Source organism: Spinacia oleracea, chromosome 5 (genome assembly GCF_020520425.1).
Source record: "Spinacia oleracea cultivar Varoflay chromosome 5, BTI_SOV_V1, whole genome shotgun sequence".
Taxonomy (NCBI): Eukaryota; Viridiplantae; Streptophyta; class Magnoliopsida; order Caryophyllales; family Amaranthaceae; genus Spinacia; species Spinacia oleracea.
The window spans coordinates 91179104-91197401 of record NC_079491.1 but is presented as its reverse complement, the minus strand read 5'-3'; the positions used below and the strand labels follow the sequence as shown (position 1 = coordinate 91197401).

The 18298-nt window shown below is 42.5% G+C and overlaps 3 protein-coding genes across 3 annotated transcripts; all 3 read right to left on the bottom strand.

Moving 5' to 3' along the window:
- Positions 1–1282: 1282 nt before the first annotated feature.
- Positions 1283–2646, bottom strand: LOC130460899 (cytochrome c oxidase subunit 3-like). Its single transcript, XM_056828676.1, has one exon. The coding sequence runs from the start codon at positions 2388–2390 to the stop codon at positions 1593–1595; it is 798 nt and encodes a 265-aa protein (XP_056684654.1). The 5' UTR covers positions 2391–2646; the 3' UTR covers positions 1283–1592.
- Positions 2647–6807: 4161 nt separating this feature from the next.
- Positions 6808–9337, bottom strand: LOC130460870 (ribosomal protein S3, mitochondrial-like). The gene has a single exon (XM_056828566.1). It carries the CDS (start codon positions 8888–8890, stop codon positions 7208–7210), a length of 1683 nt encoding a protein of 560 aa, XP_056684544.1. The 5' UTR covers positions 8891–9337; the 3' UTR covers positions 6808–7207.
- A 7131-nt stretch (positions 9338–16468) lies between these two features.
- LOC110780146 (ribosomal protein S7, mitochondrial) lies at positions 16469–17996 on the bottom strand. Its single transcript, XM_021984568.2, has one exon. The coding sequence runs from the start codon at positions 17447–17449 to the stop codon at positions 16937–16939; it is 513 nt and encodes a 170-aa protein (XP_021840260.2). The 5' UTR covers positions 17450–17996; the 3' UTR covers positions 16469–16936.
- Between the last annotated feature and the right edge of the window lie 302 nt (positions 17997–18298).

The following is an 18298-nucleotide window of genomic DNA, read 5'->3' as shown; positions in this document are numbered from 1 at the left end:
AGGTTGTGAAGAATGACTCATTTTCAATTAAAGCAATGTATAGAAATTTGCTCGGCGATCACATTAAACTGGGGTAGAATGATCTGCAATAACAATCACCTAGAAGCTTGTTTATTACTTGGCTTACTGTTTGGAGAAGACTTCCCACCCTTGATAGATTACTTGAATGGAGAGTGGTGAGTCATAATGTTTGCTGCCTGTGTGGTAACTGAATCAGTTGACCATTTCGTTTTCTCGTGTTCCTTTTCTGCTGGTATCTGGAACAAGGTTCTTACCCTTCTAGAATTTCTCTAGAAAAGCTGATAGCTTTACTGTTGAGCTGGATTTTGTGATCAAAATGAGTAAGAAAACTGGTGATAGGCATAAGTTGTACGTGATGTTCTTTGCTGAGACCGTCTATCATCTCTGGTTGCAGAGGAATGAAAATGAAAAGGAAGCTGTAGGAATCCAGAGGCTATTCTGAATGATATCATGTTTAAGGTAGCTTGCAGAGCTTCTGATGCTCAAAATTCTCTCTTGCTTAAGCTTAAGCGAAGCTTTTGGTAGTTGACTCCCTAAAGCTCGAAGTTGAGCTTAAGCGAAGCTTTTGTTTACACGCTTAGTGCATTAAGGTAGTTTACTTGCTTAAGCTTAAGAAATATCTAAAAGGCACAAAACAAAAACAAGTGAGAAAGCCGGGGTTCAAGATAGCACGGTTCCAGCTTTCCCGCTCAATAATGCTAAACTTAGCTAACCTGCAAGCACTCGCATAAAAAATTCTTTGGGGAAGAGTAAAGGCGCTTACTCTTACTGTTAGATTGACTAAGGCAAACGAGTGTTCTCTCCTTTTTCTTGCACTTTATTCCCCTCCTCCCCCTGCGGTTAGATTAGTTATGGAGTTGGGCAGCGGGAAGTTCGCTCTTGCAGCTTATCTTCTTAGCAGCTATTCTAGCAAGCGCCTCTCAAAGTAAGCCTATCCATGATAGTAGAGTCTGAGAAAGCAAGCACTAAACTCAAAGCTTATGGCAGCAGCTAGAGTAACTCGAGTATTAAGAAAAGAAGGAGGTGTCCTAACGGAGTTCGTTTCTCGCGCTTATGCCCCCCCTCTGCCCTATCTCCATTCCGTAGATAGAATATGGAAAATGAGATATACCATATACATACCTTTTTTCTTTTTTAGGTAAGCGCTTAGTATAGTAGTTCGACCTTTTTAATATACCTACCGGCCGTTATATGCTTTAAAGTGGAGATAGGTTAATTCCTATCTTGAATAGCTATAACAGAGGGTTTTTTCTATGAGTTCGATCCATTAGGTTCTTCGATTTGTTCAGAAAAGAAACCAGAGACAATAAAACATCTTTGATTACGATTAAAAAAAAAGATCAAATAGACCAAGATCCAATTTCGGGTCATTTCTTGGTGAACATGATCTGCCATAATCTCTTCGATTCTTTCATTTATGTGCCAGAATACAGAGAGATTGGGTAGGAAAGTGGAAGAGACTTTTTTCTATATGATAATCAAAGGGAGTGGGAAAGCTGCAGTAATTCTTTGGAAAAGCCCGATTCTCTTTGTCTTCGAGCTTTCATTCTTCAATCCACTGATTCGTTCCTTCATATACCTCCCCACCAATAGATAGAGACAAATAAGAATAACCAAACCACGTCTACAAAATGCCAGTACCATGCAACTGCTTCAAAGCCAACGTGATGTTCCTTGGTCAGATGACCAAAATATTTGCGAATACCACATATAATCAAGAAAAGAGTACCTATAATCACGTGAAAACCATGAAAGCCTGTTGCTAAGAAAAAGGTAGAACCATAAATACTATCCGAAATAGTGAAGGGTGCTTCATAATATTCCATTCCTTGAAAGCCTGTGAATACTAGAGCCAGTAAAACGGTAGCTACTAAAGCGTAAACTGCTCGTTTTTGCTTCCCCGCGAGTATAGCATGATGAGCCCAAGTTACGGCAGCTCCGGATGAAAGAAGAATAAGGGTATTAAGAAAAGGGATTTCCCGAGGATCTAAAACCCAAATCCCTTTTGGAGGCCAAATACCTCCGATCTCTACCGCAGGTGCCAAAGAAGAATGAGAAAAAGCCCAAAAAAAAGCAAAAAAGAACATAACCTCCGATACGATGAACAAAATAAAACCATATCGAAGTCCTAATTGTACGACTTTGGTATGATGTCCTTCTAACGTGGATTCGCGTAGAACATCACGCCACCATACAAACATGGTATATAGGATAAAAATAAGGCCCAAACTTAGAAGTGTTGCACCCCCTTGAAATGAGTGCATGTACATCACACCTCCTACGGTCGTTGCCAAAGCTCCGAGTGAACCCGAAATAGGCCATGGACTTGGATCTACCAAATGAAAAGAATGCCTTTGAGATTCAATCATAAAGCACTTTGTCTCAGTTGTATGTAAACCCCCCTTCACCCCCACCCCCTAAAGTGTTAAAGAGGGGCTCTTTGGGGTCTCATTTTCTTTCTATCTGACAAGACAAAGAAATAGGAAGGGATGGTTCTTTCATTGCATTGATAGAAGTCTAACTAGAAAAAGATCTCTCTATTACTTTGAGAATCAAATCGTTGGTTTGACCGACGAACTACGTGGGAAAATGGACCTTCTTTCTTTTATTTTCAGCAAGCAAGTATTGGAAGGGTCTTCTAATCGACCTGAACAACATATACGCCTTTTATTGATTATTATTCATTTTTTGAATGAACAATTCATAGTTGCGAATTGCCCTGTAGACCCGTCGGTAAGGAATGCTTTGACGGACTTTGTTTATCATATATAATGAGCTAAAGTGGCTGGCGAAAGGGGAGTACCCTGGGGATAAAAAATAACTCCCCTTAAGCGGTTCAATTCCTCTAAAAAGCGTATTGGACGAATTCCGTCGATAATAAGGTATGTAGTCGCTAAAGCGAAGCTTTTGGGAAGCCTCGATCTTTTTTTCGACCTCCGCCTGTTGATAGACGGGATCAACGAGAGTCTTAAGGGGAAGCTGCTGCACAAAAGAATGCGGAGCTAGCCTATTATATTAGAAAGTTGAGCTCGTCTAAGGTCATCGCTCAGTAAGGGCTGCTCCAATACAGGAATGTCCGGAACAAAAACAACAGGATCTTGCCCCCACTCTATAGGGCTCGTTGACTTGAGCTTGGATAAGCTGCCTCAACTCCGCGGGGTCATAAGAGGACCCGCGCGGATCGGCGAAAGCTACATTAGAAATTACACTAATTAACAGCAAGAGCACCGGGGAATATAATTCAAGAGTTATTTGGAAAAAAAAAGTACCCTGTGGTAATACCTCAAATAAGTCAAAAGTCAAAGAACCAATAAGGTGACCAATAGAAAATCATTATGATGGTCATATTTTGAAACTTCCTTGGCCGTGTAGAACATGGATTAGCATTATGTCATTCTTACAAGTGATCACCCATCCAGGATTGGAAGAAGTGCTATATGAAGACTTCGAGATCAAATAGAATATGTTTCTTTCCATTCCTCGTGAGCCACTTATTTCTCCGAAACAAGAGATCAAAGAGATTTTCTTCCTTTTTCCAAATAAGTCGGCGGCCTTACACCATTGGGATACTTCGAATAAACTAGAGTACATATAGGATACACCTGTGTGAAAACCTTTTCTCAAGATATCTTCCAAACTCTTGGGGTCCTTGCTTTGGATGTTGTTCCCCCGGCGCGAAAGCAGTTGATTTCGTAGTTTTAGAATTCTGCTGATCCCAAGTACTCCATCCCTATCATTTCATATTAGAATATAGAAAGTAAAGAAGAAGAGGCATGACCAGAAGAATTGTGTAAAATAAGTAAATTGATCCAGTTGAGGCATAATAATGTTTTCTTTTTAGTGATTCCCTCCAGACAGCTTAACTCCGTCAAGCCTCTAGAATTAGTTGGTGGTTCAAATTTGTTGGTTGTTGACCAACAACGGAATGGGACAGGCATTGTTTGAGCCCTTTTTCCAAGTTAAGAAAGACTGCTTCTGACGAAACATCCTTCACCGCACACTTTCTATATATCTGCTATCATCAAATTAAAAAAGGTTTCTATTATAGAAAAAAAGGAGACTAGGGACCATGAACCCGCTCTTTCATTATTTTTTAGAGAAGGCTCTCAGCTTTCTTCCTGTGCTTACTATTAGAACACAAGCCAAAGAGCTCAAAACCACAACACGAGCATCCTTTACTAGTTTTTGAGTTTTCGCCTTTGGAACTCTAGCTTAGATAGAAAGGGTTTTTAGGCCGGATAAAGGTCTAGGTTAAGTCCGAAGAGAGGGCTTGATGAACACCACCTCCTGGTTAGTGATTGGGCACGCTCTTCCTTTACGGCGTAGAATCTCTTTTTTGACGTATCAGAAAGTTTATTCTACGCCCGAAGTTTCTATTTATGCAAGTATCTTCACTTCAATACCCAAAGCTATACATTTAATGATAACCGAACCCAAGCAAGGAGCTTCAATCTTGTCTATTTCCTTGAATGGTCGGGCCAGAATTGTTGAGGCCCGGACCGATGGTGCAGCAAGCTTTTCGGTGGTGCTCCGGAGTTATCTTGGGCATTCTAGCTTGGTTTTGCCTAGAAGGTTCTAGCATGGAAGTGTCTAGAACTCCCTTGTACAGATTTGTATAGAAGGATGTAGAAGCCTCCTTGTATTTAGTTGTTCCTTGGGAGGTGGGAACTTTCTAGAATCTTAGAGAATACTCCTTAAGAGGAGGTTATAGATTGTTCTAGAGTAGAACTTTCTAGGGATCCAAGGAGCCTATAATATAAATAGGCCTCCTCATTCATTTGTACATATCATCCAAGCATTTGTAAACAAACTCAAGCAATACAAGCATTCTTTAAAAGCCTACATACTTTGTGCCTACGTTCTTCTTCCACACTTAGCTTTCGTTGCATCACTTAGGCTTAGCCGAAGCATCCAAGTGCCTTGACTAGTTAGTCCGACGGGAGTGTGACGCTAGTGGGCAGCGTGTGAGACTAAGGAAAATAGTCAGCATGTGACACGTGGTATCAGAGCAGCGACGATCGTAGGGGCGGTGTCGTTGACGTTGCGGTGTGCTAGCTGCTGTGCATACTTTGAGTAAGTGCGGAGCAATACTATGGCGCAGAATAAGGAGAGTGCTGCTATCGGGTCCGTGATTGAGGAGACAGGAAGGAAGGTAAGCCGGACCTCCATGCTTGAGGAGCGTGTTGCTAAGACGGAGCTCACTGTTGCCGATCTTCAAGACAACGTCTTGGAGATGGAGCAGACCGTCGCTGGATTCAATGGGACGGTTGCCGGCGTCACGGAGGATGTTGAGGGACTCGAAAGCCGGGTCAACGATCTTGAGTTGGGGGCTGTGGAAACAAAGGGCGAGACACAACTGCTCGTCAATCAGGTGGCTGATGCTATTCGGTCCGAGATGACCCAACTCAAGGAAACTCTGATGGGTCCAGGCGATGAGGGAGCAACTTTACTCCGTGCGAGCGGACGTCAATCTCTGTAAGGCGGCTGTGGCCGGGGGTGCCACTGTGCGGGAGGGACCGAGGATGAAAGTCCTCGAGCCGCCTAAGTACCATGGGAAGCGCGACGCTAGGGAGCTCGACAACTCCCTTTTGGATCATATGTTCAAATTATTCGAAACATAATACAAACAGGTGGGGGGACGGGGGATCTCCCTATCTTAGGCCCCTGCCAGGTGTGAAAGATTCCTAGGTGGTAGTAATACATCCCATTATCAAGGAAATCCAATTCTGAGGTTGGTCAACTTCCTTAGCAGTTTGATTTTCCGTTTCGCGTTGTGATCATCGCATTTCCGTGACTGGCACTTATATACTGAAATTCGCTTATCTTCCTTCTCAGTACGAGAGAAATAGAAAGCAACAATCTAAAGCATTGGCTCCGCCCGTAGTAGAGAGAAGAGAACCTAGCTGGCTGGACCCAGAGAAGGATGTTGAGTTGAGTAAAGTCGAAGTACGTAGTCGCTTAAGCTCAAAAGCTCGAAGAGCTTTAGCTTTAAAACAAGCAAGGGCAGAGCTACCGCGAAAGCCGTTGCGCTAACGCGCTATAGTTTTCTTGGTCCTTAAGCTTCGCATAAGCGACTTCATACCAAGAGCTTTATTCATACCTCTAATGGGCAGCTTTCCTTGCTTGCATCTGATCTAAGCCTATCGCCTGCTTCCAACTTTCTATTGTGCCTGCTGTTAACTCTTGTTTCCTTTTTTTTAGGAGAGTGCCTTACTCAAAAGTAATAGACTGATTAAATGAAAGGTAATTCCTATTCACTTAGAAGAATAAGTAAGGAGCTGCAGATGAATCTGACTCTATCAATTCCTTCCTTTAATCTGCCTTGATCCTATATACCAAAGGAAACAGATTCAACCAGAAGTGAGAGTTTCAAAGCTATTAGTTTTCTTCTATTATTACATAATATTGGCTTACTTGCCTGAAAACTTAATAGGAGAAGGTGACTGAGCTGACCGGAACTGTGACTGGCTTGCTATAAGAAATCTTGATCCGCTGAAGCGAATTTGCGACACCTTAGGTAGCACCAACTCAAAGTCCGCTTTCATTGCCACTGGGCTAGAGAATACCCATAGAATAGCACAATATAAAAAAGCACTACTTCCTTGTAAACACGATTGTGCCCCACACCCATGAGTCACTTCATTTTAGGCGGCATTCCACGCACAACTCGCATTGAAGCCTGCCCACACGAGAAAGGAGCGACTCGCCGGGCTCGAACTTGCAGAAAAAGAATCTTTCCTATCTTCCGGCAAGAGGAGTCGCTTTGGTAACGCAGTTCGGAACTCATCCCTACATCTGCGGGTCGGGAGCCTGCCAACTCCTAAAAACAAAGAAAAAGATTCGCCCGCCCCGCCTTCGAATCTTTTTCTTTGTTTTTCCCGGTCGAGCTCGTACTGCTCGCGGGCTTCGGGAGGAAATTGAAAAGGTCACGACGGGCCCTCTCCATGGTGAGAAGAGGCTCTATCTTAGAACGAAGATCGGCCTTCTGCCGATTTCTTAGTCTTGAGCCGTATTCATTTCCTTATCTCTTTCCATCGACCACTTGTTGGGCTTGTCGAGCATTTTACAAACTCGCACCATACATTAAAAATGGGATTTGTCCCGTGGACACACGAGCAATCCAAGTTGTGTACCGTCCGGTTTGCAACCTCTACTACATCCGCCTTTACGAGATTGACTCTATTTTTTACGTTTCGGATATAGCACGTCCTTTTTCTTTTTTACTATAAGAAATCCACACTTTGACACCTACGATTCCGTAACGAGTAGATACTTCCGCAGAAGCATAATCAATTTTCTGGTGTAATACATTACAGGATGTTTTTCCATACTTTCCGCATTCAGTTCTAGCAATTTCTACACCTTCTAATCGACCTGAACAACATATACGGATCCCCTCTACCCCCTTTTTCATTACTAATGGAATCTTTTTCACTATTTTACTAAAAATAGAACGAAATGATCCTCTTTTCTTTTTCGGTTGAAAAGATATGTCTTGAGCAATCGAAGAAGCACTTTGATAAACAGATTTGATCTTGACCGATTCAATTAAGGTATTAGTGTTTGTTCTATTAGACAACAAAGATCGCATTTTTTTCACTTCGTTCAAATAAGAGTTATACCCGTAAGGAATTCTTCTGTTTTTCAGTATGATCTCTATCATCATCTCTATTCCCTTTATCAATTCTCTTATCCCACCTAGATCTATGAATTTTTCTATCAATTTGATTACCTTATCCTTACCCAAGAGGTTCCAACATTTTCTCCTTAATTGACCTAGGAGTTGTTCCCGGGCATCTTTAAAAAAGAGGGCTTTATAAACTCTAACTCCATCCCTTGGAAAGAAAAAGGTAGCACCGAAGAAAGGAAAGAGCGAGATGGCGGTTTTTCTTCTTCCCGCGAAGCGAAGATCATTCGCTTGGCGAATGAAGTGGGTCAACCTCTTTTTGGCTTCGGCCAAACACTTTTTATCGCTGGTCGAGCTTTCCAAAAAAAAAGCGATGCGAGAACGTATTCTCTTATCTAAGCGTCTTCCCTGCGTATTAGCTCTCTTCATCGTGGATGGCTCAACCACGCCCGGTGCCACGAAATGATTGAGAACTAGGACGGGATCGAAATGAATTTTGTTCTTTGTATGCAATAAGTATTGCATGACCGAATAATTCAAGGAAGGGCGCGCTGAAGGGAGGGTCCTTTTAAGTAGATGTCTTGTCGGGCCGTCGTAGCGGGACTTCTTGGGGAAAAAGAACTTGAATAACTTCGTTTTTTTGAAGGAATCATCATTTTCTATCAGAAAGGCTATGTCATTTACAACCTCGGCGTATTTCGGATGCTTGAAGGCCCCGCTGACTCGAAGTGATTTAGAAAGATTCTTCTTTATCGATGGTGATCGGTCATGGTATCCATAGCGTTGCTTCTTTTTTGGCCAAACCCTGATTTCGTTTTGCTTTTTCTGGTCGTCGAGCCTGATCGACCCGACTCTTTTCCCGGCCCTTCGGCCTCTCACTTCGTTTGGTTCTTCTTTTCTACCCTCGCTTGAATAAAGACACTCGATTGGCCCGACTTTCCCCAATTCCCACCACCGGCCCTTCTTCTTTCCGGGTCTGGATTTTGTGCGTCGTTTCCGTCGTTGTGGTCGACGAGGAAGAAAGAAATTAATGAATGTTGTTTTTTGAAAATGTATAATAATACACCTACCGAGGCGAAAGCCAAAGGTAAGTCTCGTAGGTGGACGTATCGAACCAAAATAAGATCTCAGATTGATATCTTGATATACTAATTTACCATAATAATAATCACTAAACCAACTTGAATCCGAACTACGATTCAGATCAAGTCTTACCGAAATCGGATTTCCTTTTCGTGCCATATATGCTTAGACTTGACTTTTCCCCTTTTTCTTCCCGGTTCAATATTTTTTTCGAAGGTCTTCCATAAGCATAGCTTTAGCGTGTAAACAAAAGCATAGCTTTAGCGAGTCAACTCCCTTAAAACGCTTTTGGTTGAATGTTCACACTTTATGCACCGTCTGCACGTCCTACATTCACTCCCGGGAATTGAAACGGGAAAAGAGGAATTGGAACCCCCGGTCTGCTGTAGTCAGCCTTAACGGTTTGCTTGACTGGCGAGTCTGCCGTCTCCGCGTCTTTCCCTTTTTTTGAGGGCTGCTCCTCAATCGAGTGCCGATCTTCGCTTGGGCCGTCTCGCGAAGATCTTCGATCCGAACCTTCGCATCTACTATTTTTTAGAGGATGAACCATGCCTTCGCTATTGCAAGAATATAGCGATCGAAGAGCTATCGCTCAGCTGCTTCGCGTATTACGAAATATTGCCCGAAGGGGGATGCTGAAAGAGCGTAGGTAAGTGGTAAGCGTAGGAGGCATGCCCGAAGGACAGCGGCAGCAGTTCCAGGAGCTTCCGTTAGATTGAGATCTGCAGGTATGAAGTCGCTAAAGCGAAGCTTTTGGGTGGCGGGGACTTCGCTTGTTTCGGGTGAAGAGGGTAGTAGGCTTAGTAGGGCTCGAACCTACAATATAACCGTTATGAGCGGTACGTTTCAACCAATTAAACTATAAGCCCTTATGGATCTTTACATGCAATTATCTCACTTCGGGAAGAGCGGACGGAAAGAGAAGGCCTTTGCTCTATCTGCTTCTTCCGCTTCCCAGGAATGAACAATTGGAAAATCTATTTTTTTTTTTAATTGTTTATAATATATAAATCAATCTTAAACCAAAAAATGAACTAAATAAAGTAAGCGACTCAAACTGCCGGTACGCTTTCCGGCTCGCAACGACTTCAAACGGGCGGGGGCTCTCTTGCTTTGGACAAGATGGCATGGGTCTACGATAGGAAAGTTCCCTTAAGAAAGAGATGAGACTGCTGACCCGGGATGTGGCTAAGAATTTCACTCATTTATTCTGAGTTACGTGGGAAAGAAAGTTATGTGAAGGAACGTAGTCGCTTAAGCGATCGGAGCGAAGTTTTTGGAAAGGGCGTAGCAACAGAGAAAGAAAGAAGCTTGTTTTATTTACGGAGCTAACGAACATAATCTTATTAATATATGATGTCATTTCTTATTGGAATGGAATTCAATCTTGAAAAGGGCGCTAAGATTGACTTGGTTGTAAGAGAAGAGAGAGGATGGGAGTTGCTGATTCTATTCTAAGGCATTTCTGTGTGGGACGATGCCGCAAGCAGAGCCGGAAACGCGGTAAGACTTTCTAGAGATAGCCTTCCAGACTCAATCTTTTGACAGGATCTTCTTTAGCTGAACCTGAGTTCGATTAAAGCTGGTCCGCGCCTAAGAAAAATTGTTTGACCTCTCCCCAAAAGCTTCGCTTTAGCGACTACGTACGTTGTTCGAGTTCGTAACCTCTCCTTCAAGGTATTCAATCGCTTGCTTTAAAAGGTATGAGATTGCTCGCAGAGGACTAAGGTCGACAGATAGGGATATGCCAGCAAATGCAATGAGAAAGTCTTCTTCTTTTCTTGCGGATGAATTTCTCGAATACATCTTGATTTTATGTAAGTGAACGGCTACAAGACCATAGAGTAGGCAGAGGATGGAAAGCAAGCGGGAATTCAATTTCTTCCTGTGAGCGATGGAATCGATTACTAAGCTTTGGAGCGAACACAAGAGCAATAAAGGTTTCGGTTTGTGAAGTCTGAGCATTGTAATTCCTGGAGTTGTTGTTACTCCTATACCTGTTTGAGGCGTTAGAGGACTTGTCTTGGAATACGCCTGATTGGATTCCATCCTCAATTCTCTACCCGATCTCTATGATCGCTTTGAAGTCGGGTAGGTATTGGGCATACATATGCTTTTGATACTATGGCAAGAGGGTTTTCACTCAAATTTCCGGTTGCCCCCCCTATAGAGGTCTATTACGAGGTTTAGCGATGAGTTCTTGGGAATCCCTTTTCCTCCATATGGTAATGTACTCAGAGAAGGTCTCGGTTAGGTTGCAGCTTGGTGCTTTCTAAGTCACGCTTGGTTACATCTACCTCGATGTTATAACTATCCTTATTGTTGAACTCATTGCATATGTCCTCCCAATTTCTTGAACTTGTCATCCAGGGAGAGGAACCCTCTTAAGGCAGCGCCGGTCAGTGTCCTTTGGAACAACTGAGCAAGGGTTCCGAAGGAAGCACCCAAAGGTTGCATGTTCCCGGCATACATGAGGAGATGTGTCTTAGGGCATCCCGTTCCATCGAACTTGTCCATGTCGGGCATTTTCAACTTCGGGGGTAGCCCAGCATTGGAAACACAACCAAGGAGGATGTGCCCACAATGTCCTCATCTTTCTTAAAAATCTTCCAGTTCTTTTCCATCTGTCCAAAAGCTTCGCTTAAGCGACTACATACCTCATTTTTTTCTATTTCGTTAGGGGCCAGTTGTATGTTAAACTACCCATTATTGTGGATGCTAAAGCTTATACCAGAGTAATAAACAGGAACTCCACCCCTAAAAGCGTACCATTCGCGATATGAAAATTCTTCTTTAAGCAGATTTTCTTATTGCCCTATGGGGTAAAGGAACGTAGTCGCTTAAGCGAAGTTTTTGGATCTGTAAAGGGAAAAAGGAAGGGCATTTCATATCCGATAGGATAGTTCAAGCAGAAGACAGCTGGAAGAGCGGAGATACAGGAAGAAGAGAAGTAGACTTGCGTATGGCTGTACGGGGAGGAAAGAAGAAGAGTGCTGGACAGGACTATAGAAAGATAGTAAGGCGAAATAAGAACACAGTAAAATCAAGAACTATTACTTGAAGACCAGCTAAGAAGTCGACTGCTTACTTTCTTTCCAAAAGTCGACGCCACTACCCGAAAGCTTCGCTTAAGCGACTTCGTTCCTCGTGCTCGCTTATAGAATCCTATATATATCCTACCTGGTCTTTCCTAGGCTGCTTTCCACCGTTCAAACTATCCGCTATTAGGGCTTCCCTTGAGACTGCTCACAACCTTTTCTTGACTCTGTCTTTTCGCTTCGAAACCTACTTCCTACCAGGAGAAGATGTTATTGATTCTCTTTGAAGGTGGGGGACACTATTCACGGGGATTGCACAGAAGGGGAATCTTTCTAGTCGAGATAAAAGAAAATTGCAGTGATCCTGAGGTTAAAGCTTATTTAAAGCATTTCTTTTCCCAGGGTAAATCTATACCTAGCGGGGATGAAATCCCAGTTCTATCATTTTGAAAATCCACGCTCTTCTCCTTGGAGCTCTGGCAGCGCACGTTTAGGGTGCTCTGCTATCGTGCGCCCAATCTCCAATGGCGAGGAAGAAGAAACATCAGCCTGAGAATCCTACGATGGTAGTTCCGACGGCAATTCCTACACCCACTGTACCCCAGTTTGTGCCGGAAAACCCTCAGAGAGAAAATATGATGCCACCCACTTTTGCGAGTTCCGTGATAACCCCCAATTCCGCTACCATTGCTAATCCTCCGATTATTGATGATGTAGAGAAGTTACGAGTGATGATTGGGTCGATTGATCAAGCGTTAGGGCGTAGTTCTTCGAGTAGTGCTGGTGCGAACTCGGAAAACAATGAATCCAAGGCAATCAAGTCGCTTAGCTGCGCCTCCTCACCCCAGTGCAGGTCAGGTATCTGATGAAGTGCTAGATGCGATTGAAGCTATGCACAGAGCCACTATGCCTTCTCAGAGGATGGTGAATCGACGATTGGAGATGGAGGGGCCTTCTAGCTTGCCTGAGAAGCCATGGTCAGGGTTATTTGCAGGGGCAAAATTGGCCTCCAAAGGTATGCCTCTTGGTTTTGTTGCTCCTGTGCTTAAGGTTTGTAATAGCTAAAGCTATGCTTTTGGATGGTAAAAAAATAGCGCAATTACAACAATGTGAGTTAGATTTGCTTGCGGAAAAATGGGCTGCCTCTATTGTCATGTATGTGGTTGGTGATATTCCTAAAATTGCATCTGTTAATCGATATATTTCAAGCAATTGGACTCATGTTAAGAAGCCTACTGTGTATCTGCATGATGCAATTTTCTCATTCAATTTTGTTCTGTTGATGATAAAAATGAGATTGTCTATTCTGGACCTCATCCGTTTTTTGGTCAACTAGTGATTACCATGGTCTTCTAATTTTTCTTTCTATGAGGAGATTCTTAAAGTGATTCCAATCTGGGTGAAACTCCCTAATTTACCACTGAACTGTTGGGGGAGTGATTCCCTTAGTCGAATTTTTTGTTAGGTGTGCCGTTGTATGCAGATGAGTGCACTACTACTCAGGCTAGAGTTTCATTTGCTAGGTTGCTCGTCGAAATGGATGTTACTGTCGCTCTTCCTGAGTGTATTTGGATTGAGGACGGGAAAGGGAATGTGTTCAAGCAAGAGGTATGATTGGACCCCTCCGTTCTGTCAGGATTGTCAAATGGTAGGACACTTATGTGAGAAATGGGTTCCTGCTCCTACAAGGTGTTGCTGCTAAAACTAAGAAGGTCTGGGTGGCTAAGAAGTCTCAGCATTCTGGTGCTCAACCTAATCACCATGTTTAAGTCCCTATAGAGGAGGCTAATGAAGGGTGGAGGGTGGCTAGGATGTGGATGTGCAAGTTTTGTTTGTTCATGAGCAGATCCTTCATTGTTATGTGCAATGTAAGAAAAGTTTTCTTGTTTTGTTACCATAGTTTATGGTTTGCATTCAATTGTTACTATAACTTCCCTATGGAACGAGTTGAAGAGAATCTCTGGGAGTATGATAAACGAGCCTTGGGTTACTCTTGGAGACTTTCATTCTATTCTTTACTCGATAGATAGAATTAATGGTCAAGAGGTTGAAACCAGAGACTTTTTAGAATATGTTACCACTAATAATATAAAGGAACTTCATAGTTCAGGTTGGTATTACTCATGGTCTAATAAAGGCCTTAGAGTTGGAAGAGTGAAGAGTAGAATCGATAGAGCATTGGGTAATAATGCTTGGATGGGGAAGTATAGTGATATTCATGCTAAGTACATGAATCCTGCATTATCAGATCATTGCCCAGTGATTCTGAATTGTACAGTGGAGGAAGATAAAGGAGGGAGGCCTTTTAGATTCCTAAATTATATGGCTGATCACAACAATTTTGATAGTGTGGTTGGTGCTTGTTGGGCTGGTCCTTTCTCTGGTTCTGCGATGGCAAAAGTTTGGCATAAACTGAAAAGAGTGAAAGCTGAGTTGAAGCAGCTGCATAAGGAGGAATTCAGGCACATTCATGATAGAATTGAGATGCTCAGAAGTGACCTAGATGAGGTACAGTCTCAGCTTCAAATGATCATAGTAACCTTCACTTGGAGGAAAAGAACATTAGTCAAGAGTTGAAGAAATGGTTATTTATTTGAGAATCTGCTCTGAAACAGAAATCGAGAATACAATGGAACAAGCAACGAATGTAATAGCTAAGGCGAATCTTTTGGGGCGAAGTAGCGCTCACGCGCTATAGTTTTCTTGGTGGGGACTCAAACTCAAAATTATTCTTCAGTGCTATGAAGGAGAGGCATACCAGGAATAGTATTGACATTTTTTATGATGTTGTTGGTACAAAGCTCACAACTGATACACGGATTAAAAAGGAAATTAAGGATTTCTACACAGGTTTGATTGGGACAGCTTCTAAGAGTCTGCAGGGAATTGATCAGTTTTTAGGAGAGGTAATCAACTGTCAGCTGCTGATGCTGAGTTTCTGATCAGAAGTGTCTCAAACCAGTAAATTGATGAAGCTTTGCATGGTATTGATATCAATAAGGCACCAGGGCTCGATGGATTGAATAGTCTGTTCTTTCAGAAAGCCTGGAGTATTATTAAACATGATGTATATGCTGCTGTGAAGGAGTTTTTTGAATCTATAAAATGCTTAAACAAGTCAACAACACTGTGTTTGGTTCCTAAGATCCAGAATTCTTCTAGTATTAGGGATTATAGACCTATTGCCTGCTGCTCTGTAGTCTATAAACTCATTTCCAAAATCCTCACTGCTAGAATGCAATCTGTTGTTGGTAATGTGGTCAATTGTGCTCAAGCTGGTTTCATTCCTGGAAGATCCATAGCTGATAATATCTTGTTAGCTTCTGAACTGATAAAAGGTTATTCTAGGAAGAATAGCTCCCCTGGATGCATGATGAAAGTTGATTTGAAAAAGGCTTATGACTCTATTGAATGGCCTTTTCTCAAAACTATGCTGAGTGAACTTGGCTTCCCTGAAAGGTTCACTGAATGGATTATGCAGTGTTTGAGCACTGTTTCCTATTCTATTTTGGTGAATTTCCTATTCTCCCTATCCCTGCTAAGAAAGGGTAATTCCAGAATAAGGGTTTCTTTCCCCTTGGTTGAAAGGATGATCTCACGTATGAAATCTCATCTTCGTTCTGTCATGTCCGAAAGTGGAACTCAAAGGCTGGTGTCTCGTATTATAGATGAGTTGTGTGACCTGGGAAAAGATCACCACTAGCCCTACTAGTGCTAACTCTTATTTGGGCAAAGCCTAAACCGTTGTACTCCTAGTAGTTTAGTTCACTCACTCGCTTTCCAACTCTTTACTGTGACTTTCATCTTACAACCCCGGAAGACGGAATCATTCAAGACTAATTCAAGATTGACAGAGTCAAACCATAAGCTTCGCATAAGCGATTACATTCCTTTCCTAGAGCATTTCTTCTCAACCAGGACGGGTGAAATGCTCTAATCTAAGCCCGGTCGGGGGATATAGGCATAAACTCTCAATTCGACGTCTACTCTTTCTCTTATAAAACTCATTCACATTCATGAGCAGCTACTTTGGAACAGAAAGAAGCTACCACGCCACGGATTCTCCGATCAAGCTTGCATCCGCGCAAGTACGAGAAAAACTTGATAGAGTGTTCAATAGCTGGATCAACCGGACTTTTGATATGGATTGGATGCTGAATCCACGTCTTTCGGCAGATGGAAGTCTTTGCGGAGAAGCTAGCTGAATTTGGAAGTCTTCCGCCTGTTAATACCTTCGGTCCTGCATTTCATTATTGTATTGCTGCTACCTAAGTAAGATGTCATAGGCCTAAGAATAAGCGCTTGAGGCCGAATCCTTGGATAGGTTTGGAAGTGGAAAAAGACTAGAAGCGAATTGGTTCTCTCAACAGATGAATTCAACCCTGCTTAAAAGACCGAAAAAGGGCTATTGAGCCCTGAGTTCAACCGTTGAAGAGATTATAGCCTTAGACCCAGTTCAGTTTGATGGAACCACAAGGAAGTCTACACGAACAGTGGCAAAAGCTGCTTTATTCAAAAGATATGCTTTGCTTGTTAGCCTTTCACAAACCTGATAGGTAGGCCTGGATTGTCGATATCGACCGAATTTTGACTAACTGAAGAAGAAAAAAGAGATTTTTTCTGCAACACTGCCTCTGTTTGAGACGCCCTATCATTGTGTTTCCTGCCGATCTTATTCAGACTCCAATCCCAAAAGCATAGCTTTAGCTATTACATCCCTATTCCATTTTTCTCTTTTTTTTTATGAAAATCTTACTAGACAACGCAGAAGGTTTATTCGTTTCCTATATACGCTTCCGTTCCATCCGAATTGAACTCCTACTAAAAAAGCGCGTAAGGGGCCACCCACCCTCTCCCCCTTACCCTCTCACTCCCTAAGGAATGAGACATCTAACTCTGGAAAAAACTTTGATACATAAGGTCATTTTTTTCCTATGGATTCCATAAGCATAGCTTTAGCGTGTAAACAAAAGCTTCGCTTTAGCGACTAAACAAGCAACGGGCGAAGTTGCGCTCACGCGCTATAGTTTTCTTGGTCCAACTCAATGAAGAAAAGAGTATAAGGAATTATTTCTATATAAATATTCATACAAAAAGCAAAATGGTCAAAGCATATCTTACTGAATAATCTGACTGAATGAGGAAGAGCTCCTTATGTAGTTTCACTTTACCACCATCTGAAATGCGCGAAACTTCGATTGGCGGAAGCCAGTCCATGAAGATTCTCCCTTTTCTTACGCGAAATTCCCCTCTTTCGGTAAGCATCCAGTATCTCATCAAATGAACATTTCTCTAAGCTTATCCTGTAGGATATACGTCGTTTGAAAGCTGCTTCAAGGATCCAACGAATAGCTAAGGTTTGTTGACGATCCCTGGCTACAATCCCGGGGACATCATAAATAGTACCTGCTACTCTTACTTTTTCTACTTTGCATATGGGCTTTATATTCTCCACGGCGTCAACCATAAGTTTGATTACATCGCCTTCAGTTCGAGCTGGGCGATGAAAAGTTTGATAAACAATAGCACGAACCTTCGTTCTTTTACCTTCTTTCATGTGAAAGTTTACCAATTTCTTGATCAATTGTTTTTGCTCACTATCTAAGCCCCCCATATGACTGAGAATTTCCGAGCAATTGGAAGCAGCTCCGGCACCCATTGATTTTGCACCTTCTAACATAATAGACTAGAGAATTTCTTTTCCTAACGCTTTTTCATTCACGATTTTATGTTCGTCATTCTTTGTCGATTCTTCCCCTCTTATATCTTATATATATTATATGATTCATGATTTTTTGGATTTTAGAACAACCTGGACGAGGGGATGATCCGGACCCAGTTCTATTTTCATATCACTGATGATCTCATAATAAGTCCCCACCTTCGGGACTCGCTGTTGGACAAGTCCCGAAACTGTTTTTAAGTTGAGCTGATTCTTTAAGAGGAGTCCGGCTTCCGCCTGGAGGTAATGCCGTATGCTAAGATGCTAAGACCGGATAAGCATGACAGTTACTTTGCATTCAATAGCAGCTCCTTCTGTCCTCACAGTGTCCCTTTCACGTGCACATGGATATCGTAACTCTTGATCGGACTGGAAGGGACACTGGCTTCATTCCTATCCCAAGAGCGAGTAAGGATCCAAGGCAAGGTGACGAGGGTAAGTGCTAAGACCTTTACCATCTAGGGAGATAAAAGGACTTAGAGCCTTTCTTTTTTCCCATGGTCTTCTCTTATAAATCATTAGAATCAAAGATCAGGTTATTTCCTGGCTGCAGAAAGAAGGTCAAGGGATGGACTGTTTCTTTACCAAGATAATACCCTGAGCCCTCACTGAGCTCGATTGTTAGAATTTCTTTCCCAAGAGAATAGAGGTTAAAGAGCGGCCAGAGTTACTAGGAACGTCTCTCTCTGATAGATCAAGTAGCCATTACGAGAGAAGCAGAGGGATCCGAGGTCCTCCTCCTGGGAAGTACTACTTCTTTGTAAGAATCGCTAGATCCAGTTGCAGTCCGACTAACTCACTTCATCA